This window comes from Thermobia domestica, chromosome 13, assembly GCF_964235325.1.
Source record: "Thermobia domestica chromosome 13, izTheDome1.hap1.1, whole genome shotgun sequence".
Classification (NCBI taxonomy): domain Eukaryota; kingdom Metazoa; phylum Arthropoda; class Insecta; order Zygentoma; family Lepismatidae; genus Thermobia; species Thermobia domestica.
Genome location: NC_137466.1, coordinates 15,525,626 through 15,552,885, shown reverse-complemented (window position 1 = coordinate 15,552,885; position 27,260 = coordinate 15,525,626). Strand labels below are relative to the sequence as shown.

Genomic DNA, 27,260 nt, shown 5'->3' with positions numbered 1-27,260 from the left:
AAATTCGTATGGATTATTTAGTTTTGTACCAAGTAGAAAACGGAATCCAGCAAGGTATATTTTAACTAACTCAGCATTTTATACCTTTTTTGTAAAATTTGTACCAAACCGAAAAAGCAAGAAAATACCATTTTAACTAGCTCAGAGTGTTATAACTTTTTGTGCTTTTGGTCTACCCAATTTCTTGACCATGTTGTACTTTTTAAACAAACAAAGGAATAAATTTGTGTGACCTATTCACTTTTGTAGCAAGTAGAAAAATGAAAGAATAAATTTGAATGGTTTAAGCAAAGAAGGCAATCTATACCTTTTTGTGCTATTAAATTTGAGTGACCTATTCAATTTTGTACCAAGTAGAAAAAATTTTATTTGCAATTAAAAAAGCGGAGAAGGTCCATTTTTAAATAGTTCAGTATTTATGTACTTTCTGTACCAACCAGAGAATAAACAAAGAAAGACCATATTCTGCTACTCAAACAAACGAAGGAATAAATTTGTGTGACCTATTCACTTTTATAGCAAGCAGAAAAAGCCCCTTTTAGTTTTGTACCAACAACGAAGGCCCATTTTGTATTACTCTAATAAATTTGCTGGTCTATTTAATTTTTTGGTAACAATCAGAAGAAAAGCTCAGAATTTTATACCTTTGTGGTGCTACATTTTGTATTATTTTTGTGTCATCCAGAGAACAATTTAAATTGCCTCTCCCGTCACTATATGGCTATGGCGTGTGTTTAGCGAATTAGGTTGACAAAATTCTAACGGCGATGCTAAAGTCCAAAGTTTCCCGGTCACTAACTAAATTGCGTCATAATTCAATTATAACTTAATCCATAGCAATTAGCGTACTAAAAAAACTGATGAAGAACGACAAATCATGACAGCATGCATGACCATTTTTGATCACAGCGCTGATAGAGGAAAAGGCAGAAGGAAAGCCAGAAGAAGAAGAGATCATGTCAAAGTATGAATCATCTCATCAAGGAAAAGAAAAGTTTTCAAAGTTCCATGTTCCATACCATCTATAAAGAGTGCTGCAGATGTTTAAGCAACGTTACGAATGCGTTACCTAACAGTTGTATTGCTAGTATAGTGAGGGTCCTAAGGTACTGCCTATTGCTCAACGATTCAATTATTATTTAAACTTTCTTTCCCGAAATTTCAAATATATATTTTTGCATTTATGTATTTTATTATAATGGAATATAAGTTTACGAAGTATATTTGGAAAATAATAGAACATACATCATTATGTTATATTAACGAATTGTTTCTTTGCATTCCTTGAAAGATATTATTAAACACGGAGAATGCATAGAATGCTTGTATTGTAGATATAAAAAAATATATATTTGATTTGTTTTTGCTGAAGTGCAGAAAAATGCCTACCATGGAGATTGTTTATGTTTCACCTAGAGAAAAAGAAATTCAGCGTGAAAACGAAAAACCTATACTGTTAATTCGCCCGTCTGACCCTGATTTGCCAGATGAATTACGTGGTAAAATGAGAATCATATATCCAACACAAGAAATAGAAGAAGTGGATTATTTTAGACGCTATAATAGATATAATGATGAAATACTAACGGAAAGTGATGAAGACATATTTCAAATATTACTTGTTTTGGAGTGGAAGCTAATAAGTGCGATTGTACTAGTGAAAATATTTGTGATACTTGTGTTATACAATTATTTAATGAGTACACATCAAATTCAGTATTATTATGTGAAGCATGTTCTGAACATAATGAAAATGAAAAAGATCACAACTGTTTGCTGCAGTATGATTACGAATTATTACAAAAAGTGTGGACGATCTTAATTAAACGTGAAATGAGAGAGAAAATCTATAAACTTTATTTAAAGAAGCATTTTAAAGGTTGTAATATTAAGAACACTTATACTTTGGAAAAAAATTAATCTGGTATATGAATACATTACAGAGTGTGATTATTATATCAAAGAAATAGTAGAAATGAAATAGTAGAAATAGTAGAGAAAGATAAACAATTAATTAATTCTGTAAATGAACACTGAGACACTCTAGAATATGCATTTGATTGTGTATGAATAGAAGAACATATTAGGGCTAAAATTACAAAGGGTTACAGAGAATTGAACTGTTAAATGGATCAATTTGTAGTATTGTAATATTTAGAATTTAATAGATTACAAGCATTGGACTCTGGCAACTGAATTGTCAGGGAGAGGCAATTTAAATTGCTCTCTGGATGACACAAAAATAATACACCACAAAGGTATAAATTCTGAGCTTTTCTTCTGATTGTTACCAAAAAAATGAAATAGACCAGCAAATTTATTAGTAATACAAAATGGGCCTTCGTTGTTGGTACAAAACTAAAAGGGGCTTTTTCTGCTTGCTATAAAAGTGAATAGGTCACACAAATTTATTCCTTCGTTTGTTTGAGTAGCAGAATATGGTCTTTCTTTGTTTATTCTCTGGTTGGTACAGAAAGTACATAAATACTGAACTATTTAAAAATGGACCTTCTCCGCTTTTTTAATTGCAAACAAAATTTTTTCTACTTGGTACAAAATTGAATAGGTCACTCAAATTTAATAGCACAAAAAGGTATAGATTGCCTTCTTTGCTTAAACCATTCAAATTTATTCTTTCATTTTTCTACTTGCTACAAAAGTGAATAGGTCACACAAATTTATTCCTTTGTTTGTTTAAAAAGTACAACATGGTCAAGAAATTGGGTAGACCAAAAGCACAAAAAGTTATAACACTCTGAGCTAGTTAAAATGGTATTTTCTTGCTTTTTCGGTTTGGTACAAATTTTACAAAAAAGGTAAAAAATGCTGAGTTAGTTAAAATATACCTTGCTGGATTCCGTTTTCTACTTGGTACAAAACTAAATAATCCATACGAATTTATTTCTTCGTTTATTTGAATATTATAAAATGTTATAAAATTCTAGTTAGTTAAAATGCTCATTCAAAAGTTATCCTTTCGTAATTAGTACAAATGGTATAGAATTTCTGAGTCAGTTAAAATGATCCTTTTTCGCTTTTTCTAGTTAGTACAAATTTATTCTTTTGTTTATTTAAATAAAATGGATGTTAATTTTTTCTCGTGGGTATAAAACGTAGAACGCCTAAATTTATTATTTCGTTAATTGGAGTGGTACAAAAGTTCTTTTTTTGCTTTTTTCTGGTTAGTGCAAGAATACTCCCTTGTTTATTAAAAAATTCAAAATGGTATAAAATGCTGAGTTAGTTAAACTGGCATTTCTCGTTGATGAAAAATTGAATTTATCCCTTCGCTTCTTTAAATAGTGCAACATGGTCAAGAAATTCTGAGCTATTTAAAATGGTATTTCCTTGCTTTTTGTATAGTACAAATATTACGAAAAGATATCAAATTCTAAGCCAGTTGAAAATGGTTCTCGTTGGTACAAAAGGAAATAGAACACCTCCAATAATTTTATTGTTTTTTAAATGTCTTCGCTTTTCCGGTCAGTATAAATTTATACCTTTGTTTACTTTTTCTGCTTGGTACAAAAATAAATACACCACTCAAAGTATGAGCCAAGTTAAAATGGCATTTCTCGTTGGTAAAAAATTGAATTATCCCTTCGCTTCTTTAAATAGTACAACATGGTCAAGAAATTCTGAGATAGTTAAAAAGGCATTTCTTCGCTTTTTCTGGTTAGCTTAAAAATGGTATTTCCTTGCTTTTTACGGTTTGGAACAAATTTTACAAAACGGTATAAAATTCTAAGCCTGTTAAAAATGGTTCTCGTTAATACAAAAGGAAATAGGACACTCCAATAAATGACACAAAAAGTATAGAATGCTGAACCTTCTTCTTTTCTTATCAGTACAAATTTATACCTTTGATAACTTAACTAGTACAAAGTGTTAATTCTTTCGTTTTTCTGCTTGGCTAGTTAAAATGACCCTTCTTTGATTTTCTTCTGATTAGTACAAAAATAAAAATAGATTATCCAAATTTATTCTTTCGTTTATTTGGGTAGTACAAAATGTACAGAAATATTGAACTAGTAAAAATGTACCTTCCTCACTTTTTTCTGGTTCATAAAAGCTAAATACTCCATCCAAATTTGAGTAAAATGGTCCATGTTCGCTTTCTCAAATTTAGCCCTTCGTTTTGTTTAAATAATACAACGTGCAGTAGAAATTCTGAGCTAGATAAAAATGGCATTTCTCCTTGGTACAAAATGGAATAGATAACTTAAATTTATCCCTTCGTTTATTTAAATAGATAAAATGGACCTTCTTCGCTTTTTTTATAAATTCTGAGCTTGTTAAAAGGGCATTTCTCCTTGGTACAAAATGGAATAGATCACTTAAATTTATCTCTTCGTTTGTTTAAATAGTACAAGATGATATAAAATTCTCAGCTAGTTAATATGGCATATCTTTGCTTTCTTTCTTGTTAGTCGAAAAATAAATACTCCATCCAAATTAATTTTTGCGTTACAGAAATTCTGCGCTAGTTATAATTGTGTTTTATTAATTTCTTTCTCATTAATACAAAAGTAAATAAGCAACTCAAATTTATTCCTTCACTTTTTTCTGCTTTGTACAAAACTGAATAGAACACACAAATTTACTAAATGAGTAAACGTTATCTCAATATGTGGTTTCGTTTACGAGATGGACCTTTGACCTCGATGACCATTATTTTTTAAACTTGTAGTAGTTGATGACATATTACTAGATTTGGAAACAGCACCTCAATACGGTGCTTTGTTTTCGAGTTATTAGGTTTTAAGTATTTTGACCTTTGACCTCGATGGTAATTATTTTTGGAACTTGTAGTAGTTGATGAGCAATTACTAAGTGTGGAAACACCACCTCAATATGTGACTCCGTTTTCGAGTTATTGGGTTTTAAGTATTTTGACCTTTGACCTCGATGGTCATTATTTTTGAACTTGTAGTAGTTGATGACCAATTACTAGATTTGGAAACAGCACCTCAATATATGAATCCATTTTCGAGTTATTAGGTTTTAAATATTTTGACCTTTGACCTCGATGGTTATTATTTTTGGAACTTGTAGTAGTTGATGACCAATTACTAAATGTGAAAACAGCACCTCAATATTTGGCTCCGTTTTCGAGTTATTAGGTTTTAAGTATTTTGACGTTTGACCTTGATGGCCACTAATTCTGAGGCATGTAGTAGTTGATGACCTCTTGCTAAATGTGGAAACAGCACCTCAGTATGTTGATCCATTTAAGAGTTATTTGGTTTTAAGTATTTTGACCTTTGACCTCGATGGCCACTATTTTTGGAACTTGTAGTAGTTGATGACCAGTGGAAACAGCACCTCAGTATGTCGATCCATTTAAGAGTTATTTGATTTTATGTATTTTGACCTTTGACCTCGATGGCCACTATTTTTGGAACTTGTAGTAGTTGATAGCCAATTACTAAATGTGATAAAACCATCTCAATATGTGGATCTGTTTCGGAGTTTTGACCTTTGACCTCGATGGTCAGTACTTTTTTAACATGTACTAGCTGATGACCAATTGCTAAATGTGGAAACAGCACCTCGATATGTTGTTTCGTTTTTGAGTTTGACCTTTGTTCACGATGGTTAGTAGTTTGAGGACATGCTTGTGTCATTTCTGCTATGTTAAAATGTTCAAATAGGGGTTGAAAAAGTAATCATAAAAGAGAACGAAAACACCCCTAAAAGTGTTCATAAAAGGAAACGAATCTTATGTATTATCTGCTCTGCTGTGTAATTTCAATTAGGGGTGGAAAAAATGGTCATCAAAGAGAATGAATGAATACACCCTCTAAAATGACTATCTGTAGACCGTTGGTGTTCGATTGTAATCTTTGCTCATTGTCTGCTATTTCTGTTATGTTAAAATAAGGGTTGGAATGAGTACACCCCTGCTATGTTACATAGTCTTATAAGGGTTGAAAAATAAGCCATAGTCTTTTATTAGCTCTGCTATGTTACGTATTCATATGTCATTTCTGTTATGTTAAAATTGTGGTTGAAAAAGTGCTCATAAAAGAGAACGAGTACACCCCTGCTATGTTACGTTGTCTTATGCTCTTATATGTGTTCGTAATCTTATGTGTTATCTGCTATGTTAAAATAGGGGTTGAAAAAAGTGCTCTTAAAAGGGAACGAGTACACCCCTGCTATGTTACGTAGTCTTATGTATTGTCTGCTATGTTCAAATAGGGGTTGAAAAAGTGATCATAAAAGGGAATGAATACACCTTTGCTATGTTACGTAGTCTTATGTATTGTCTGCTATGTTCAAATAGGGGTTGAAAAAGTGATCATAAAAGGGAATGAATACACCCTTGCTATGTTATGTGTTATCTGCTCTTCTATGTGTTCGTAATCTTATGTGTTATCTGCCATGTTCAAATAGGGGTTGAAAAAGTGATCATAAAAGAGAACGAATACACCCTTGCTTTATGCATTATCTGCTATGTGTTATCTGCTCTTATATATGTTCGTAATCTTATGTGTTATCTGCTATGTTAAAATAGGGGTTGGAAAATATGCTCATAAAAGGGAACGAGTTCACCCCTAAAAATATGTTCATAAAAGGGAACGAGTACACCCCCTAAAAAGTGCTCATAAAAGGGAACAAATTCACCCCTAAAATGGAGGTCGTAAAAGACCGTGGGTTCACGGTGTAAGGTGCTCAATTTCCCAGTGGCTCCTGAGTTGTTCTATGTTGAGTGATGTTGAGCCAGATCGATCCAGTTTCTACTACTTGTATTTCTAAATACAGCGGCTCAATAAAGAAGTCGGACACATACTTACTTACACATTCTAAGAGAGAATAAACATTTCAAGAGTATGCTTCAGAGAAAAATAAATATATTTTAATTATTATATAGTATTTACTTATGGAGAATAGAAACAGCAATAACAAAACTCAATTCGATGACTAAAAAAAATACAAAAAGTAAAAACATAGCTTAAATCCATTTCAAAAAAGAACTCGGACACTTAATTTGTAGCAAAATTTTAGGAAGTTATTACATATGTTTAATATTTTGTTGGCAATCCCTTATTTTTCACGATGGCTTTCAATTTTTCGGGCATGGATTTTACAAGTTTTTTTGCAGAAAGAAGGATCAATTTTTGCCCATCCAGTCTGAAGTGCTGATTCCAAGTCTTCCTTTGTCCTAATAGTATGTTTTTTTTAACTGGTTTTCCAAATGAGCCCATAAGTGCTCAATAACATTAATATCAGGAGATAGAGGAGGTGTCTCGAGCACATGCGGACAATTGTACAGGAGCCACAAACGCACATTGAGTGCTTTGTGCTTGAGATCGTTATCCTGGTAGTACTGGAAATTCTGATTTATTCGCAATAATTCAGCACTTTGAACCAAATTTTGCTTCAGAATGTTTAAATACTTTGTGTGATCCATAATTCCATCGATTACACAAAGTTTACCTGGACCAGCAGCGGACATACAAACTCAAACCATTACCGAGCCACCTCCGTGTTTCACAGTAGACCGTAGATTACGCTCTTGGAGTTCTTCATTAGGTTTCCGCCAGATATAACATTGACCATCTGAGCGGAACAAATTAAATTTGCTTTCGTCCGCGAATAACACAGTGCTCCAAAACGAAAAATCTTTATTTTTGTAAATTTTTGCAAAACTGAGTCTCTTTTTTCTATTGCACTTGTTCACGAAGGGTTTTTTACGGGCTACTCTTCGTTGTAAATTGTTTCTTCTTAAACCCAATTTTATGTTTCGGGATGGACACTTTTATTGAGATGTTTTGATACTTCTTTGGCAAGTTTAGGAGCACTTATCTTGGGGTTTTTACTAACCTGTAGTACAATCCATCGCTCGTCTGATTTTGAAAACACTCTAGGTCTACCATTTTTTGGTTTCTTTTCCACAGCTTTTGTTGATTTAAAACGTCTAATAATGTCATGAACTGTAGAATGTGACCTATTTACTATTTCCCAATATCACGAACTGATTTTCCCTCTTTATAATACTTTAAAATAAGTTATCTTACTTCTAGAGAAGTTTGCCCACGTTGCCTTACCATTTTAACTTTTAAACACACAGTTTCACCTACATACACACAGTACGGCTTCCACTCGATTCACTTGGACACCTAAAACTGTCAAGTAGACAAACTCTTAGAAATTCCTCTATTAAGCCCAGAAAGAAAGATAATGCTGCCACCTGTCCGAGTTCTTTTTTGACATGGATTTTAGCTATATATACACTTTTTTTTTTTTTTTTTAGTCTTGAAAGTGAGTTTTGTTGTTGCTGTTTCTATTTTCTATAAGTAAATACTATAGAGTAACTAAAACATATTTATTTTTCTCTTAAGCATACTCTTGAAATATTTATAATCTCTTAGAATGTGTAAGTAGGTACAGTATGTGTCCGACTTCTTTATTGAGCCACTGTATTTATTTTGTTCCATGCATAATAAGAAAAAAAAATAAGTTTGCTAGGAAGGCAGTTTTTTGATTCTGCTATACATTTAATGCAATACAACATGAAAGTATTACTTTTGAAATAAAAGTCTATTTCCGTTCTTTTTTACATACTTCCGTTATTTATTTTTATCATCAAATTCTTTTGGCCGAATAAACAATTAACTCTTTGGATGAGACTAACAAGTATGTTAATTTGTAAGTTTCCAGCTCAATTTTTACAAACGGTATTTAGTTTTGAACAGTTTTTTTTCTTCGTTTCTGCGCCATTGTACGATATCAGTGCCGTTGTTAGACGACAACGTTGAAGAACAATTTGATATCAATACCTTATTGCAGCTAATTCAGGCATAAGGTGATAAGTTGAAGAACCAGATCGCTACCAGGTGCCAGTAAAGTGTCATGTCTTGTAAATTGGTTAAGAATGGATGGGTCATACTTAGTGTTTTCCTATATGTTGTAGAAAAAATGATTTTTTTGTTTTAGTTTTCTTATTTTACCAAGAATTCATCAAATATAATAAAGCTTCACTAGCACTCAAAAACGTATTTTTCTTTAAATATGGAAATTTCCTATTTAAATGCAATATTAAAAATATGAAATAAAGAAATCCTACGTTGAGTTTGCGAATTGTGAAACGAGACAATAACTTCTTTACTTTTCGTCTTGCATGCTCTCACGTCAAGAGCAGAGATGTTCATTCTTCCGAGGGTGGCACTCTCGAGGGCATCTTCACCCTCAATAACGCGACGACGAGGTTGCGCGAGGGCGAGGACAAGCTTCGACGGCGAGGGCGATGGACAACTTCCTTCACGAGAACTAGGGCACTACAAGTTTCGTTAACAACAAATATTTTGGAATTTGCTGTTTGACCATTTTTGGAGGGAGGTAACGTTTAAAATAACATCTGCCATGTCCCGTAGATAAAAAGTTATTGTCATAGCAAGAATATAGATGGTCATATTCTTCCTTTCATTTAATTGCAGTAGAGAATTTCTCTTGTGTATTTCTACATAAGTATTAAAAATAATAATGCAAATGTATATAATATGTACGTGTTTCCCATGAAAGTTTCCAGATAGAAATAGTGCTACGTTTAGAAGCGTGGTTGCCTCATTGTTGCTCTGCCTATGCTGGAGATATTTTAGTTTAAAAAAAAAAAAAAAAAAAAAGGTCTACACGGTCATGTTTAAAGAATGCTGGTAGACAGTCACTCTCGTCATTCAGCAGTAAATGACATGGTCTTAAGATCGCTGATATCTGCACAATCAATGAGAACCAACAGAATGCAGTAAATCAGATAAAAAAAACTTCATTGAATGACTTCGGTTCAATGGAAGAGGGATAGAGCACTAGTATGGGATTTCACACCAGAGGCGGATCTAGGTCAGGTCAGGGCCGGGGAGCCTAAGCCCGCAGTTTTTTGAGTGACAAAAATAACTGAAGCTATTATTTATATATTTTTGAAAGTGATATACCTATTATAGTCAGAGTTCTAGTTAGCCCCCCCCCCCGCCCTGTTTTTACCTTGTAAATCGCCTCTGTTTTACACTACAGCATTTATCACTTTTAGTTGTTAATGCAGAGTCACGAAGAGAGATTAAAAAATTAATAAATAGGCGATAGTAATTTTCTAAATTTTTTGTTTCTACCTATCGCCATCGAAACTAGTAGATCATGGGGAAAAGAAGGCCTTACTTTCATCAAGGAAACAAGTTAAAATATATCACAGAAATCTGGCGATACTTGTGCTATTTTCTTCCTAATATAACATATTATAATCCGCGTCACCCGAATTGGCGTGTGGCATCAGCCAATAAGCTCACAGTTCCCTGTTGCCGCAGTTACCTTCAGGGACGAATCTAATCATTTATAATTGTCCACACATACAAACAAAATCAATTACGAATGATTAGAATCCTCCCTGAAGGTTTAGTAACAGGGCACTGCTAGCTTATTGGCTGATGCCACACCCAATTCGGGTGACGCGGACTATAGTATGACAGTACATCATTGAATGTTGTACTCACTCTAAAATTTTCCCGCCCACAATAACATGAGGGCTAGGGAGCACGAGTGCGAGAACAAATTCCCAACAATTTCCAGCATGAGGACGAGAGCGAGCACGAGGGTGAACGTGGGCGAGGGCCAACTTCCACTACGAAGGTGAGGGTGAGAGAGGTCGAAGTAAAATGAACATGTATAGTCAAGAATAATGCCTCACTTGTCAGTTGGCCCTCGCGCACCCTCCAGTTAAACGTCCCACGATTAAACCTCTCATCTAACGGAGACGAAAGATTAAGGCAGGTAAATGATAATGCAAGAATTGGTGGATTGAAAATGTGGAAGGAAGCATAACTCCGAAAAAAACAACTGACACGATGTTGTTCACCACAAACTTATTTGACCGGGGATCGAACCGATGACTCCACACACCACATGTAAGCTCTCTACTACTGAGCCACCAAGCATCTTTACTTCAGTTCAGAAAGGGCTTTGCGAGATCAGACGACGCAAGGTCAGCTGAGAAACTCTCATTCAATACACGTACTTTGACGCCGTTATTTTTCGCTTTCTATGGAGTGCAGTTTCTTAACTAACTTAGCTCACTATTGGCCTTAGGACGTTAGATGAACATCAGAAATCTGTATATTTAGCGAAATCAAAGCCAGGACCAGCACGAACCGAAAACAGCCACGAGAACACGAGAGTACGACACAAGCTAATAGGCCTATACATGATTTTGTCTTTCAAAATCTGTACATTATATTAACATTTTGGAAAACTCTTTTTTTTTTTTTGGGGGGGGGAGTTGTGTACACAGTTTGGTGGGAGAGCGTCGAACGCACTACACTGGTTAAGATCCCACTTTAAACTGCAAATATTGTCACACACAGCGTGCTGGCGGAGGAAGTAAATACAAATCAACCTATGTACCAAATTTCACAAAATTAAATCCCCACGTTAAGCGGGTTTGCATATCCAGGCTCCTAACTATGAAAACATTTACGCTCACTCCAACCTCAATCATTTCACGAATTCAACCTGTTTTACGTATGTTATTAGGACATAATATCGATTGTGATTTATTCTAGAAACACTTTTATACATTGCAAGAGCTGTAACGTCCAAATATTTACTGAGAACTCATAGTCGTATCGGAATAAACAAAAGCGAGTATGGAACAGTAAACTGCTTTCACAAAAGGCAAAAGAACATATGCAAAGGCATACAAAACGGTCGAGTGGTTTGGGTCGATACACTATCAATCACATGTTTGTGTGTTCAAACCCGGTAGTAAGTTGTTTCTTTTTTAAGTGTCTCCCTATTTTCATCCGGAGGTTGAAAATATTTCTTTGAGTAACTCATTCAAAACTTCTTTTGTTTCAAATTCGATTAGAACGGAACATTGTATGAATTGCGAATCTTAAATCCATAGCTAAAAAAAAAAAAAAAAAAAATAGAAAAGTATACTCACTACTCCATTATCCTCTGATTTGTAACGAAAAACTATTTATAAACAGTGGTGACTTCAGAAAATTATCCTCGGGGGGAATTTCAATATGCGGGTGGAGGGCAAACATTGGTAGTCCACATTGAGCACGATCGAATATATGGTCCTGAAGGCGGAAATTTCTTAGCTCGAAAGGGGTCTCAAATTCTCCGTCAAATCACGTCCTGAAAGTATCATTGCTTAAAACCTTTTCGTAGCAAATATAATATTACACTTGTTTCTCGTTTTACATTTGGAATGGGTAAAATCATAACTTACAGAGGATTATAATAAAAGCATAAAAATTACAATACCAATCATGTATAAATTATCCTGTAAGTTACCAACTTCGGGTCAGATTAAAACTCAAATATTTGTTTTCGGATTGCACTTAGAAGTAAGTCCTCTCTATATAATCCTGATTGGAAAGCCATGTATAACTCTAATTAATTAATCAATATTTATACAAATATTATTTTATTTTACTATTTTTACTATTCAATATTATATACACTTCATTTCCAAAATCAAAATCTCGAAAATGTATATTGTACGAGTGCAGATTCGGAAATAAATGATTATTTATCATATATATTGGTCTCTATTCGAAATTCTATTTAATCGAATCCGACAAGAACACAGACAGAAACATTGAGAACAGGTGAAAAAAAAGAGAGAAAACGGTGCTGTACCCGGCGGAGACTCGAACTTAGTTCTTTAATAGTGCTTTATAAGCCGAACGCCTTAGACCACTCGGCTATGGTAACAACTACTGATTGTAGCAAAGGCTTCGAGTAGTAGTTCTTATTACAGGTATTTTCTAGGTAATAGGTAATAGGTATTTTCTATTGCCTAAAATTTAAACCGAATTTACTTTGATATAATATATCTATTAATTTATTTCTTGAACCCGTTTTCGTTACTTTGATGAATGATGTATGTTGTTGATATAGATTCTATTACACGTTCTTTCGTAAATATTATAGAAAGTATCAGGGTTATTTATGATCTTTCATGGAAATTGACTGGCGCATGCGCAGTACACAGACAGTTCAATTGGAAGGCGAGGAAGGAAACGCTAACACACTGTTAGAATGTTTCATCGCTGTGAAGTATAAAGAACAGCTAAAATGAATTTTACTCTTGTCATTGTGTAAAGAATCACCAGGTTAATGTTTGTCCAAGTTCTCACTGATCAACTGGACTCATGAAAAATAATTAATATTGTCATTACTGCACAATATGAAGAATAAACAACGTAAATTACACCACATTGTTCTCGAATTCGATTCAGCTAAGGAAGGGACAATAAACAAAATGTGATTTATTCATTCGAATTGAGATAAATCAATGAAACTAGAAATTACACAATCAAAAGGAAAAATATCGTTAAAAAGACAATAATACTTTTATCCCAGATGTAAAATAAAGTTATTAATTAACTGAAATGAAAGTAATATTGGGCATGATATAGAGTAAGGAAAAAAAAGTAAATGTATTCTTAGAAACGTTCAAAGTAAATTCACAAATACTTTTTGAAGATATACTACTCTTCCTTAACGTTTTAACGAACTAATAAGTAAACAAGCAAAGGAAAAGGATGAAGAACGAAAGTATTGCTCTTGAAAAAATATAATAAATAAATGAAACTTAAATAAATGTTTACACAAAAAATAACACACTAGTACTTCGTGTAATCACCTCCAGAGTCAATAACTTCTTGAAGTCTGGAGGGGATACTAGATACAAGTCTCGAGCAATACGACGGTGTGTCACGAAAATGTTGCCACAGTTCCATAACATGATTTTGAAGAAACATTTGGTCTCTGTCTTCACGTCTCTCTTCCCATGCTTGCACCATGTAGGCCCAGAGATGTTCAATTGGGTTCAAATCTGGGGATAGAGGGGTCCACTCAATACAAATTAACTCTGGATGTTCACTTAGCCACTCTCGTGTTTGCCGGGAAGTGTGAACAGCACTGTTGTCATGCATAAATATATATTCTTCCTGTTCGGGGAAGTTTCTTTTTAAGGACGGTAACAACGTATTTTCGAGGATATTAATGTAAACACTGCTGTTCATTCTCTCAGGCACCGCAACCAAATCTCCAGGACCAGCAGCCGTCATGTATCCCCAAAAGTGTGCTGATATTCGTCCTGAACAAGAAGTTCTGATAATATTTTGTTCAACATACCTGGTTCCGCGCGGTCTATACAATATAAATCTGCCTTGTTGGTTAGACTTGAAAACCTTCTCGTCGGTCCAGATGACTAAGTCCCAATATGACTGAGGTTGGGTTATGTTATTCTGTGCCCATTCCATTCGTCTGGCCTTGTGAGTTTCAGTCAGGAGAGTCTTTCTAGCGGGTCTTGAACAGTGTAGACCAGCCCCCAATAATCTTCTTCTTATTGTTTCGTGAGAACAATTATATTCTCTGGCTTTGTCCAAAAGGATTGACGTGTGGCGTAGAGGTCTGTTGATTACTTCTGTAACTAAAGCTTGATCTTGAGCTGCAGTTGTCACTTTTGGCCTTCCACTTCTTGACCGAGACCTGAACCATTCACCACCTTCTTCATGTCGCTGAACCCATTTCTTGACCGTTTTCTTGTCACATCCCAGATCTCTAGCAATCTGAGGCACAGTTTGTCCCATTTTTGCTCGGCCTATGATTTCTCCTCTCAGAGCAACAGACAGTTCTCCACAACCTTTAGAGCGAGGCATTTTCAGAACCTGTTAGAAATGTGCGTTCTCGCGTGTATGACAAATGTCGGTAAAGTGCATCTTTCTGTTTCTACTGCGCATGCACCAGTCAGTTTTCATGAAAGATCATAAATAATCCTGACAATTGTTGTAATATTTATGAACGAATACGTAATAGAACCTATATTAACAACATCATTCGTCAAAGTAAAGAATACCGTAAACATAAAACAATTTCAACAGACTATTACATCAGGTCAAAATAGGCTTAAACTTCAGAGAATGCAAAATAAATTTCATACTGTAACAAAAGATTGAACACGAAACACGCTTATTATATTTTCAACTTGTGACATTAGCCGAGTGGACTAAGGCATTCAGCTAGAGATTCTGAGGCACCATTCAAGAGTAGTTCGAATCCCACCCCAGTACAATTTGGTTTTACCTCTTCTTGACGTTTCTGTTTGTGATCCTGCCGAATTCTATTAATTGTAATTTCGTAATACGCTAAAATATACGTAATATTTGAAATTCTTAACCTCCCATTTTTACATTTTTCAAGCTCAGTTGAGAAGAAAGAAGGAAAATGAAAGTACAAACATTTGCAATAATTACTTAGCATTTACTGTCATTGTAATTGTGGATATTTTATTTATGAAAATGTATAATGAACTAAAAATATATTTAGTAGGTCACATGTCTCCATTTTTCGATTCTAACTTGAAAGTTACAGTTTAGGCGGTGACATATCAAACACCCAGGGGGTTGTAACCCCTCCCATGGAAGCTTTTCTATTCTATTGAAATAAAGTGTTCCAGTTTATAATCTTGGAAAAGCAACAATAACTGTGTGTGGAGGACGATTTATTTATACTACGATTTATCACTTCCAAATGTGTCCAAGATGTGACTGTATATTGTGGATAATCATTCAAGAAATATAACACAACGAAGGGACTTCGTAAACCCTTCACGCCACCCCAGGAGGAGGAAGTGCGTCCCGCCGTCCCTCGGTTGGGAACTACTGCTTGTGAGGGAAACATTCTAACAGTGTGTTAGCGTTTCCTTCCTCGCCTTCCAATTGAACTGTCTGTGTACTGCGCATGCGCCAGTCAATTTCCATGAAAGATCATAAATAACCCTGATACTTTCTATAATATTTACGAAAGAACGTGTAATAGAATCTATATCAACAACATACATCATTCATCAAAGTAACGAAAACGGGTTCATGAAATAAATTAATAGATATATTATATCAAAGTAAATTAGGTTTAAATTTTAGGCAATAGAAAATGTTATTCTGTAATAAGAACTACTACTCGAAGCCTTTGCTACAATCAGTAGTTGTTACCATAGCCGAGTGGTCTAAGGCGTTCGGCTTATAAAGCACTATTAAAGAACTAAGTTCGAGTCTCCGCCGGGTACAGCACCGTTTTCTCTCTTTTTTTTCACCTGTTCTCAATGTTTCTGTCTGTGTTCTTGTCGGATTCGATTAAATAGAATTTCGAATAGAGACCAATATATATGATAAATAATCATTTATTTCCGAATCTGCACTCGTACAATATACATTTTCGAGATTTTGATTTTGGAAATGAAGTGTATATAATATTGAATAGTAAAAATAGTAAAATAAAATAATATTTGTATAAATATTGATTAATTAATTAGAGTTATACATGGCTTTCCAATCAGGATTATATAGAGAGGACTTACTTCTAAGTGCAATCCGAAAACAAATATTTGAGTTTTAATCTGACCCGAAGTTGGTAACTTACAGGATAATTTATACATGATTGGTATTGTAATTTTTATGCTTTTATTATAATCCTCTGTAAGTTATGATTTTACCCATTCCAAATGTAAAACGAGAAACAAGTGTAATATTATATTTGCTACGAAAAGGTTTTAAGCAATGATACTTTCAGGACGTGATTTGACGGAGAATTTGAGACCCCTTTCGAGCTAAGAAATTTCCGCCTTCAGGACCATATATTCGATCGTGCTCAATGTGGACTACCAATGTTTGCCCTCCACCCGCATATTGAAATTCCCCCCGAGGATAATTTTCTGAAGTCACCACTGTTTATAAATAGTTTTTCGTTACAAATCAGAGGATAATGGAGTAGTGAGTATACTTTTCTATTTTTTTTTTTTTTTTTTTTAGCTATGGATTTAAGATTCGCAATTCATACAATGTTCCGTTCTAATCGAATTTGAAACAAAAGAAGTTTTGAATGAGTTACTCAAAGAAATATTTTCAACCTCCGGATGAAAATAGGGAGACACTTAAAAAAGAAACAACTTACTACCGGGTTTGAACACACAAACATGTGATTGATAGTGTATCGACCCAAACCACTCGACCGTTTTGTATGCCTTTGCATATGTTCTTTTGCCTTTTGTGAAAGCAGTTTACTGTTCCATACTCGCTTTTGTTTATTCCGATACGACTATGAGTTCTCAGTAAATATTTGGACGTTACAGCTCTTGCAATGTATAAAAGTGTTTTTAGAATAAATCACAATCTATATTATATCCTAATAACATATGTAAAACAGGTTGAATTCGTGAAATGATTGAGGTTGGAGTGAACGTAAATGTTTTCATAGTTAGGAGCCTGGATATGCAAACCCGCTTAACGTGGGGATTTAATTTTGTGAAATTTATTACCTAGGTATATACAGTATTAGACAAACATGGAAATGAAATATTTCAGTTTTACGTCCCACCCTTAGCTTTGTAGGGTAAAGAAGACGATGATGATGACAATGAGTGAAACGGAAAATGAAGATAATGGGAGGAAACGGGAGAATCCAGTGGAAACCCACGCACAATGTTTGCCCACGACAAGATCAACTTGGCGCGACCTGGGGTTGAACCAGGCACCCCGCATAACAGAGTAGAACGCTCTAATACTGAACCACCGCGGACAATTTAAGCAAACATGGCTAACACACGTAAGGAGCGAGGAATGACTTAATCTTGGACACAATGATTTGGGTTGCACATTAGCATTAGCTTAGTCTCGCATACCAGCTTGCTAAAAATGAAAAACTAAAATCAATAAATCAAAATGCTTCGATTTTAAACGTCAATAAGTTCAAGAAATTGGTCGTTATTAACTAGTGATTGATAAGTTAACTAAAAGTACACGACTGTATTTAACCAAAGTTTATGACGTCATTGGTAACTATCAAACGTTAACGGAAACAAACTGCAAAGGTCATAGCAGTTTTGTATTGGAAATATTTCGTGTAAAACCTCAATGTTATTTAAGTACTATTTCTTTTTCTTTTTTTTAAATATGAGAACATGCTACTGTAGATATACTATTCAAGCATCATCCTTGACTACAATAACATTAGCAATATACATATACGTCTTAGCACCTTGCTAAAAATTCTAAACTGTAAAAAAAAAAAAAATTAAAAAAAGTATAAAGTACTCACTGTGAGCAATGGAATAGGAGAGAAGAGACAAGGCGATGAAGCACCCAACTGAACCCATTCTGAAACTGAGCTAAAAGTCAACTGCGAAATTCATATAAGGGTATTTTTTTTCCCTCATGTTCTCCTAAACGACTCAAATCAACCGGATATTTTTTTTGTAAATTTGTTTAAGCAAAACAGAATTTTATAGCGTGTTAAGTTCTACGGAACAATAAGTTGATTAGCAGCATTTATGTAGAACTCCACAAAACGAAGAAAAAAAAGATTATAAAAGCTCCATTAATGTTGTATTCGAAGCGCGTTCCTTCAGGATCACGTTCTCACTCATTGTTTTTCTTGATATTGCACTTAACGAATAAGTGTGTCGCATTCCAGTCGAGTGAACTGGTGCTTAATCTCAAAACTTTGCTCTGTGATTAAATAGCTTAAGGATGTAAAATGCAATACTAAAAGAGCGTTTGGCCTTGGAACATGGTTCCGAATGGTACCAAGTTGATCATACGAGTGTACAATTATATCCTATATCTTCCTATCGTCATTAAAGATTACCGCTTCTATAAATTTTAATAGAACAAAGATTTTTCGAATTGAAGTTAAAAATGTATATTAAAGTGACTAAAAAAAGGTATAAAAATATTGCATCCTGTTTTTTAAAATCTATAATACAAGGAAAAGTATATATGTACTGTAGTTACATAGAGGTGTGAAACGTAAAAATATATTTGTATGCTGTGTCATCGCCCTATTGTTACTTTGGTTCTTTTGCAAGGTGTTTAAATACAAAGTATGAGCACGTTCGATGTCCATCACATCCAAAAGCTCTTATTCACTTCCCCTGACCAAAATTTTTAAAATCAATACAACTTTGGAGCTAACCCAAAAAATCATACCTCCAATCTCATCCTTTCTTACAGGTATGGCGTAGATTAAAGCTTGATTTCTTGTACTTTGCATAAATGGTACTATTTTCAAGTTCTCAACAGTTATAATATTTCAACTCATTTTGTCGAGTATTAAAGACTTAAATTACAGAAATGTGAGTTACCATCCTCCTCCTCCGATGCTCCATACCTGATTAGCATAAGAAAAGATGTGCATAGTATTAATTGGTTTTTACTTCTATTTTTAGTTCTGATATTTCGTACTGTATAAAGGATGCTGATATACAGTAATCACTATTCCAAGTAAGATGATATCTGATAATTCATAAATATAATATTAATGTTTGAGTTTTCAATATTCTTTGCAACATATGTTTACTCTGTTCCTTTAAGTATAAGATTTTATAATAGTGAAATTTGGTGTATAGTATTTTTCCCCCAAAGTATAAATATCTGAATGGTACCACATTTGCTACAAATGGGGACATTACTTCCCCATACCCTCTTTAGCGATAGTCATTTCTAAACACCTTAGAAATGAGCTGTCAAGTGAAAAAAAAACCGATAGAAGTAAAACACAAACACCTTACAACACCTAACCTACTACCTAATACCTAATACCTTACAGTCTTATAAATGAGCTCCATATCCTGTTCTTCATTTCGGTTAAAATATTAATAGCTCTTTCTTTGGATGCAGGTATCGTACAAAACTTCCACACCAAGTTCTTTACTGTAAGTGTCCGTAATTCAGAAAGAGTGATAGTGGACCGTAGTTCAGGAAGTGTCCGTAATTTGTAATGCTCTTCGTTAAGTAAGTTTTCACTTTTTCATTGCACTCGTTGATTTTTTTTTTCTTTCTTTTAACTGAAGTTGGTGGAATGCTCAATACCATATTTAACAGTTTTGTTGTTTCCTGATATATGCTTTGAAGTTCATTACTGAGAATATGTTTCAAGTATTCGGGAAGAGAGGTTTGTTTGTTCTATCGGAACATAAGCTAATAAGTTCATTCTTAAGCTGATCTGAGGAAAAAGTATTAGGAAAGGTGGATAACAAGTCATTCAGTCTTGCTCTATGGAAGAATTTGTTGATACATACTAAATTTTCTATAATTTATTAGTTCTACAATGACCAGCCTTTATAAAGTAAAACCTGTCAACTTGGCCACCTGCTTATCTTGGACTGGTTCGTCTTTAACCTGCATTTTCCCATGCGACATTCGTTACTTATTACCAGGGCCCGGATCTTGTTGACAAGTCAACTTTTTTCTGTTAGGCATAGGACAAGGCAAGTTCAAATAAAAACGTTATCCATCAACTCTAGGTTTTAAAAATAGTTTTTTAGGGTCAACTTTTGGTCACTTTTTGCCGTTTTGAAATTTCAGGTCATTTTTTAATATTTTAAGGTAACTTTTAGGTCACTTATGGTCTTTTTATTCTTTTTTTCAACATAAGGAAATCTTTAAATGAACACGGTTTACGGATGTGGAAAAGACGAAGTTGAATAATCTCTTTTCTTGCTTCCTGACTATTGGAGTGGAAAAACTATTCTTAACAAGCTAATGAAAACTAAGCTGGTTTACGAAAGGTGGGGGTTGGTAGGTGGCCAAAGAGATACTTTTAGGTTGTTGACCACAAAGGATGTGATCACGTGAATAACTAAAAATGGATTAGAAGGCGTACAAAGATTTTAAACAGGTTTTTATCCATTATTTTCATGTAGTCTACGCTTGCGAACTAGGAAAGAGTGCTTCCTACTTTCAACTCGGGAGTGAATTGACGCTTTCAATACTTACAATGCCGTTCAATGGACTGATCAATAGAAATAAATTATCAATGGACTGCAACTAACTGAAACAAAACTTTTTGAATATGAGTGAGGAACGTTAATTAAAAATCCAATGGATATTTAAAAATGTCAATGTTTAATGAAATAAAAGTTTGAGAAAACGCAAGTTTTAAGGTGTATTTTTGTGACTTTTAAGGTCATTTTACAGGAATTTTAGTGTCATTTTATAGCTCACTTTTTAAAAATTTTTAGGTCAACAAGATCCGGGCCCTGCTTATTACTCTGTCAGTTGGCTACCTGTCTATCTTGGAAATTGGCCCCATTGAAGAAATGTTTATTTATGATGATAGTGATAAATTTACCTGCGTATCTTGGCCACGCAAAATACCGTTTTGTTATTTTTCTTAACTCATTCCTATTCTCATGTGAAAGGTAGATGTTCTGTATTTGTGACTGGAGACAGAGAATCATGGATTCGCACTATGTGTTCTTGGAGGTCAATGGCCAGAAGACTACCCTGATAAAGGGGTGGTGAAGGAAGATGTGAATTAGAAAAAGCACATACAGGAATTCCGGAAGTGGTTGTACGTATATACTTGTTCACCCTGTCTGTTTTGGTAAATCCATTAGCTATATCGGCTGCTTTCATCAGTGGAAAGTTTTAGTAATTCCCTGAAATTCTCAAGGTTAAAACTAACCATCTCAATTGTCAACTATTGGCACCTGACGTTGTGTCAAAAAGTAGAGGTTTCGAGATATGAATTCACTTAAGATTTTCTCAAAACATCTTTTGTTCCGAGGGAAACAGTTGTAGCTCATTAACAAGGCAAAAAGAATAAAAGAAATAAGTCTGGAATGAGTTTTCAGATGATATGTTTTGTCTGTACAACAGAATTGAAGTACATTGGATTTTATCCAAAATGAAAATAAAGCCAACAAAAACAAGAAAGAACAGTAACAATTGAAAACAAGTTATATAAACTACATTCAAATTGTTCAATTTATAATTTTGTTCTTTTTGTTTTCAATTTGAATAACTCAGTGTGCTACAATATCAATTTCAATAAACTGCATACATATGTTTCTATTTTATGGTTGTTTGTGTTGTGGTTTTCACCCGAATAATTCAATGTACCAGGCTAGTTTTCAGATTAAACATACTATACTATTTTTTTTCTAGTACTGTATATTGTTATTATTACTCTATATAGATTATTTAAAAGTAGTTGTCGTCGTGTCATTGCTTATTAAAATTTTACAATGAAGTAATACTAGAAATCCTATTCTAAAATTACACCAATCATACTTATTATTTTCTGTAAGTTGGCCACTTTTCAGTGCAACCGATGGTGGCCAACATAGACAGGTTTCACTGTATTTTCCAAATCTTTCATCTGCATGATTATTGAGAGAAGAACCTAATATAATTAAAATAGACTTTGTTTGTGTGTGTCTGTTTTTGTGTCTATATGTGACCTGGGGACCAGACGAGTGGACCTAGTTACCAAAATGTGGTCATCGGTACCTTGGTCTAGTCCCCAGACCAAGACGAAGCATTTCTTATCTAAATTCGAACCAGGGAGTTCTCAGGGGAACGTTTACCGGGACATGTAAAAGTACTTGTCACTCTCTTAAAGTTTAATAAATATATACATTCGAAATATGTATATTCTTTTTGAAATAGGGTGTATATCTTTTAATTAAGCATGATTTTAACCTGTAGTATAGAGCAGGCCGAAGGCTTGGTTGAAACAACTAAGCTAAAAGGGTAATAAAGCCCACATAAACAACGACCCGCTTGGGAGAGTAATACTCCCGGAAGTACGTTTTGAAATAGGGTCTATATCTTTTAATTAAGCATGATTTTAACCTGTAGTATAGAGCAGGCCGAAGGCTTGGTTGCAACAACTAAGCTAAAAGGGTAATGAAGCCCACATAAACAACGACCCGCTCGGGAGAGTAATACTCCCGGAAGTACGTTTTGAAATAGGGTCTATATCTTTTAATTAAGCATGATTTTAACCTGTAGTATAGAGCAGGCCGAAGGCTTGGTTGCAACAACTAAGGTAAAAGGGTAATAAAGCCCACATAAACAACGACCCGCTCGGGAGAGTAATACTCCCGGAAGTACGTTTTGAAATAGGGTCTATATCTTTTAATTAAGCATGATTTTAACCTGTAGTATAGAGCAAGCCGAAGGCTTGGTTGCAACAACTAAGCTAAAAGGGTAATAAAGCCCACATAAACAACGACCCGCTCGGGAGAGTAATACTTTCGGAAGTACGTTTTGAAATAGGGTCTATATCTTTTAATTAAGCATGATTTTAACCTGTAGTATAGAGCAGGCCGAAGGCTTGGTTGCAACAACTAAGCTAAAAGGGTAAAGAAGCCCACATAAACAACGACCCGCTCGGGAGAGTAATACTCCCGGAAGTACGTTTTGAAATAGTGTCTATATCTTTTAATTAAGCATGATTTTAACCTGTAGTATAGAGCAAGCCGAAGGCTTGGTTGCAACAACTAAGCTAAAAGGGTAATAAAGCCCACATAAACAACGACCCGCTCGGGAGAGTAATACTCCCGGAAGTACGTTTTGAAATAGGGTCTATATCTTTTAATTAAGCATGATTTTAACCTGTAGTATAGAGCAGGCCGAAGGCTTGGTTGCAACAACTAAGCTAAAAGGGTAATAAAGCCCACATAAACAACGACCCGCTCGGGAGAGTAATACTCCCGGAAGTACGTTTTGAAATAGGGTCTATATCTTTTAATTAAGCATGATTTTAACTTGTAGTATAGAGCAGGCCGAAGGCTTGGTTGCAACAACTAAGGTAAAAGGGTAATAAAGCCCACATAAACAACGACCCGCTGGGGAGAGTAATACTCCCGGAAGTACGTTTTGAAATAGGGTCTATATCTTTTAATTAAGCATGATTTTAACCTGTAGTATAGAGCAGGCCGAAGGCTTGGATGCAACAAGTAAGGTAAAAGGGTAATAAAGCCCACATAAACAACGACCCGCTCGGGAGAGTAATACTCCCGGAAGTATGTTTTGAAATAGGGTCTATATCTTTTAATTAAGCATGATTTTAACCTGTAGTATAGAGCAGGCCGAAGGCTTGGTTGCAACAACTAAGGTAAAAGGGTAATAAAGCCCACATAAACAACGACCCGCTCGGGAGAGTAATACTCCCGGAAGTATGTTTTGAAATAGGGTCTATATCTTTTAATTAAGCATGATTTTAACCTGTAGTATAGAGCAGGCCGAAGGCTTGGTTGCAACAACTAAGGTAAAAGGGTAATAAAGCCCACATAAACAACGTCCCGTTCGGGAGAGTAATACTCCCGGAAGTACGTTTTTTCGCGCGCTACTTTAGCCAGCTGTTTTACGCGCTATCCTAGCCAGTCAGAAAATTTATATCATGGAGTACAAGGGGAACAAAACGAGCCTTATATCATGGAGTACAAGGGCAACAAAACGAGCCCTGCGGGGCTTCTAACCCGTTCCTACTACTACTACTACTTGTCTGCACAAAAGTAAGTAAATCACATTTTTGAGTATTATTTTCGTATTATTTTAATTTAAAAAGTGTTATAAAAATGTAAAAAAAAAATGTTAAAAAAACTTTCCTCGGGCCGGGTTTGAACTCACGCCAAAAGAAATATTTGTTACTAGCATATAGCGCTAGCCTACTTGGCCACGAGGACCCACCACTATAATCGTCTGAATTCTGCTATTTGAATGCAACGTGGCAAGGCATAGATAATGCCAACCAATCAGAACTGTGTTTTTCGTTCTTACTTCCGGGAGCATTATTCTCCTGAGCTAGTCCTCATAAACAAGCCCAAATAAGCAGCAAAGTAATGAATGAATTTACAGTAAAATGAATGATGACTAGAGGCCCGTTTTAGCCAGGGCAGTCTTCTTTTTTTTCCAACTATTGTCACATTATATATATATATATATATATATATATATATATATATATATATATAATGTGTGTGTGTGTGTGTGTGTGTGTGCGTTGGTGAACCCGCCAATCTTTGTAGGTCGATCGGCTACAGAGCAGCACTCTGAGCAATTTTTGCAAAGCGAGCATTTTTTAGTGGTTGCTCGAAAAGTTTTTTACTTTTAACGCGTGCAGGACCATTATAGGGGTCCCCCCGCGAGTTCTTTTGACTCCGCTCGTTTATACGGATACAGCCGGTTTGTGTGTGTAAAGTGTGTGCTCAGACTGAAAAATTTCGTTTCTCGATCGGTGTGTATTCCGACGCAGTGCCATCTACGTGTGTATTCCAAGCAGGAACTAGAGCAATTCAAACTCCCAACGGCTGCGTTCACCATTGTTGCCAATCAAGTATTTGTTGAAACGTTAAAGAAAAATAGCAACTATAGCAAGGAATTTTTCACACTAAGAACTCGGATATGAATATTACGTAAAAATAACCCTATGCCTAAAATGCTTTTTTTTACTAGAGCTGAGGAGAGGGAGAGGGGAGGGAGACGTGTGTATATAAAAATATATCTATATATATAAAATTGAAAATCACTATGTTTATGACTAAATCTGCTGAACCGCTTGATCGATCTCGATCAAATTTGTAACATGGATGAGGTTCAAGGCCGGGCTGGTTTTAGGCTATTCACTTGGATGGTAAAAGTGAGGGGGGAGGGGGAATGGGTATAAAAATAAATAAAACTTAACTCCCGAACCACTCAACCGATCTTGATCAAATTTTCAATATAGATGAGGTTTAGGCGTGGGATTGTTTCTATAATTTTAAATTGACTGAGCAACGTATGGAAGGAGAAGGAGGGGGAGGTATATAAAAATCAATTTATATAAGACTGAAAGTGACTATTTTTGTAACTTAATAAATCTTGAACTATCCGACCGATCTCATTCAGAGTTTCAACATACATGAGATTCGGATCTGGAAATATTTTTGTAATTTCACTTTAACGGTAGATTCTAGGGAAGGGGGTGGGGAGGGGGACATGAATAAAAATTAATAAAACTAATAACTTTTGAACCACACAACCAATCTCGACCAAATTTTCAACATGCATGAGGGTCGGGCCTTGGGTGCTTTTTATCGTTTCACTATGACGAGCCAGTATAGAGGAGGGGGAGGGGGAGATATATGTAAAAAAAAATAAATAAAAATGACTGTCTTTGTGACTTCATCACTCTTGAATCACCCGACCAATCTCAATCAAATTTTCAACATGCATAAGGTTCGGATGTGGAAACATTTTTGTAATTTCACTTTAACGGTAGATCCTAGGGAAGGGGGTTGGGAGGGGGACATGAATAAAAACTAATAACTTTTGAACCACCCAACCAATCTCGATCAAATTTTCAACATGTATGAGGGTCGGGCCTTGGGTGCTTTTTATCGTTTCACTATCACGAGCAAGTATAGAGGAGGGGAAGGGGGAGATATATGTAAAAAAAAATAAAAATGACTGTCTTTGTGACTTCATCACTCTTGAACCACCCGACCAATCTAAATCAAATTTTCAACATGCATAAGGTTCGGATCTGGAAACATTTTTGTAATTTCACTTTAACGGTAGATCCTAGGGAAGAGGGAAAGGAGGGGAACGTATGAATAAAAACTAATAAAACTAATAACTTTTGAACCACCCAACCAATCTCGATCAAATTTTCAACATGTATCAGGGTCAGACCTTGGGTGTTTTTTATCGTTTCACTATGACGAGCCACCATAGGGGAGAGGGAGGGGGAGATATATGTAAAAAATAAAAATGACTGCCTTTGTGACTTTATCACTCTTGAACCATCCGACCGATCTCAATCAAATTTTCAACATACATGAGTTTTCGGGCAGGGATTAAGGCTACTCACTTTGACGATGCAACGTAGGGGAGGGGGAAGGAGGAGAAATTTAAAAATGATCAAAATGACCAATATTAGTGTTGAATCCATAGTTTTCGGGATCGATGAGAGAAACAGTGACACTTCTGATGCTGTAACAATCCAAGTTCAGCCCTGATAGTTGAGGAGGGGGAAGTTGCAACGTAGGGGAGGGGAATAAACATTAAAAGTGATCGGAAATGGCTAATATTAGTGTCGAATCCATAGTTTTAGGATTTGCTGAGATTAACAGTGACAATTTTGACGCCGTGTGCCGCAGCACGGTTGAGGGGAGGAGGAGTTGTATATAATAATGATTGAAAATGACCAATATTAGTGTCTAATCCATAGTTTTCGGGATCATTATGATGAACAGAGACATTTCCGATCCGGTTTAAATCTAAAATCAGCTCCACAAGTTGAAGAAGGGGGAGAAAGAGATATATTAAAAATGGTCGAATATGTCCACTATCAGTAGAATTTACAGTTTTCTGGGTCGCTTAGATGAGCAGTGATACTTTCGATCCCGTTTAAATTCAGATTCAAACCTTCAACTTGGTTGAGGGGGAGTAAAACGTTTAAAAATGGTCGAAAATGACAGA

At 35.0% G+C, this 27,260-nt stretch overlaps 1 protein-coding gene across 1 annotated transcript in view; it reads right to left on the bottom strand.

Moving 5' to 3' along the window:
• The window catches only part of LOC145668024 (C-type mannose receptor 2-like), a 102,915-nt gene extending 84,660 nt beyond the window's left edge, over positions 1 to 18,255 (bottom strand). The window contains exon 1 of the mRNA XM_081735489.1: positions 18,106 to 18,255. Coding sequence (XP_081591615.1) covers positions 18,106 to 18,163 — 58 coding nt within the window. The 5' untranslated portion in view covers positions 18,164 to 18,255. The remainder of the gene's footprint in view (positions 1 to 18,105) is intronic.
• Positions 18,256 to 27,260: the final 9,005 nt, after the last annotated feature.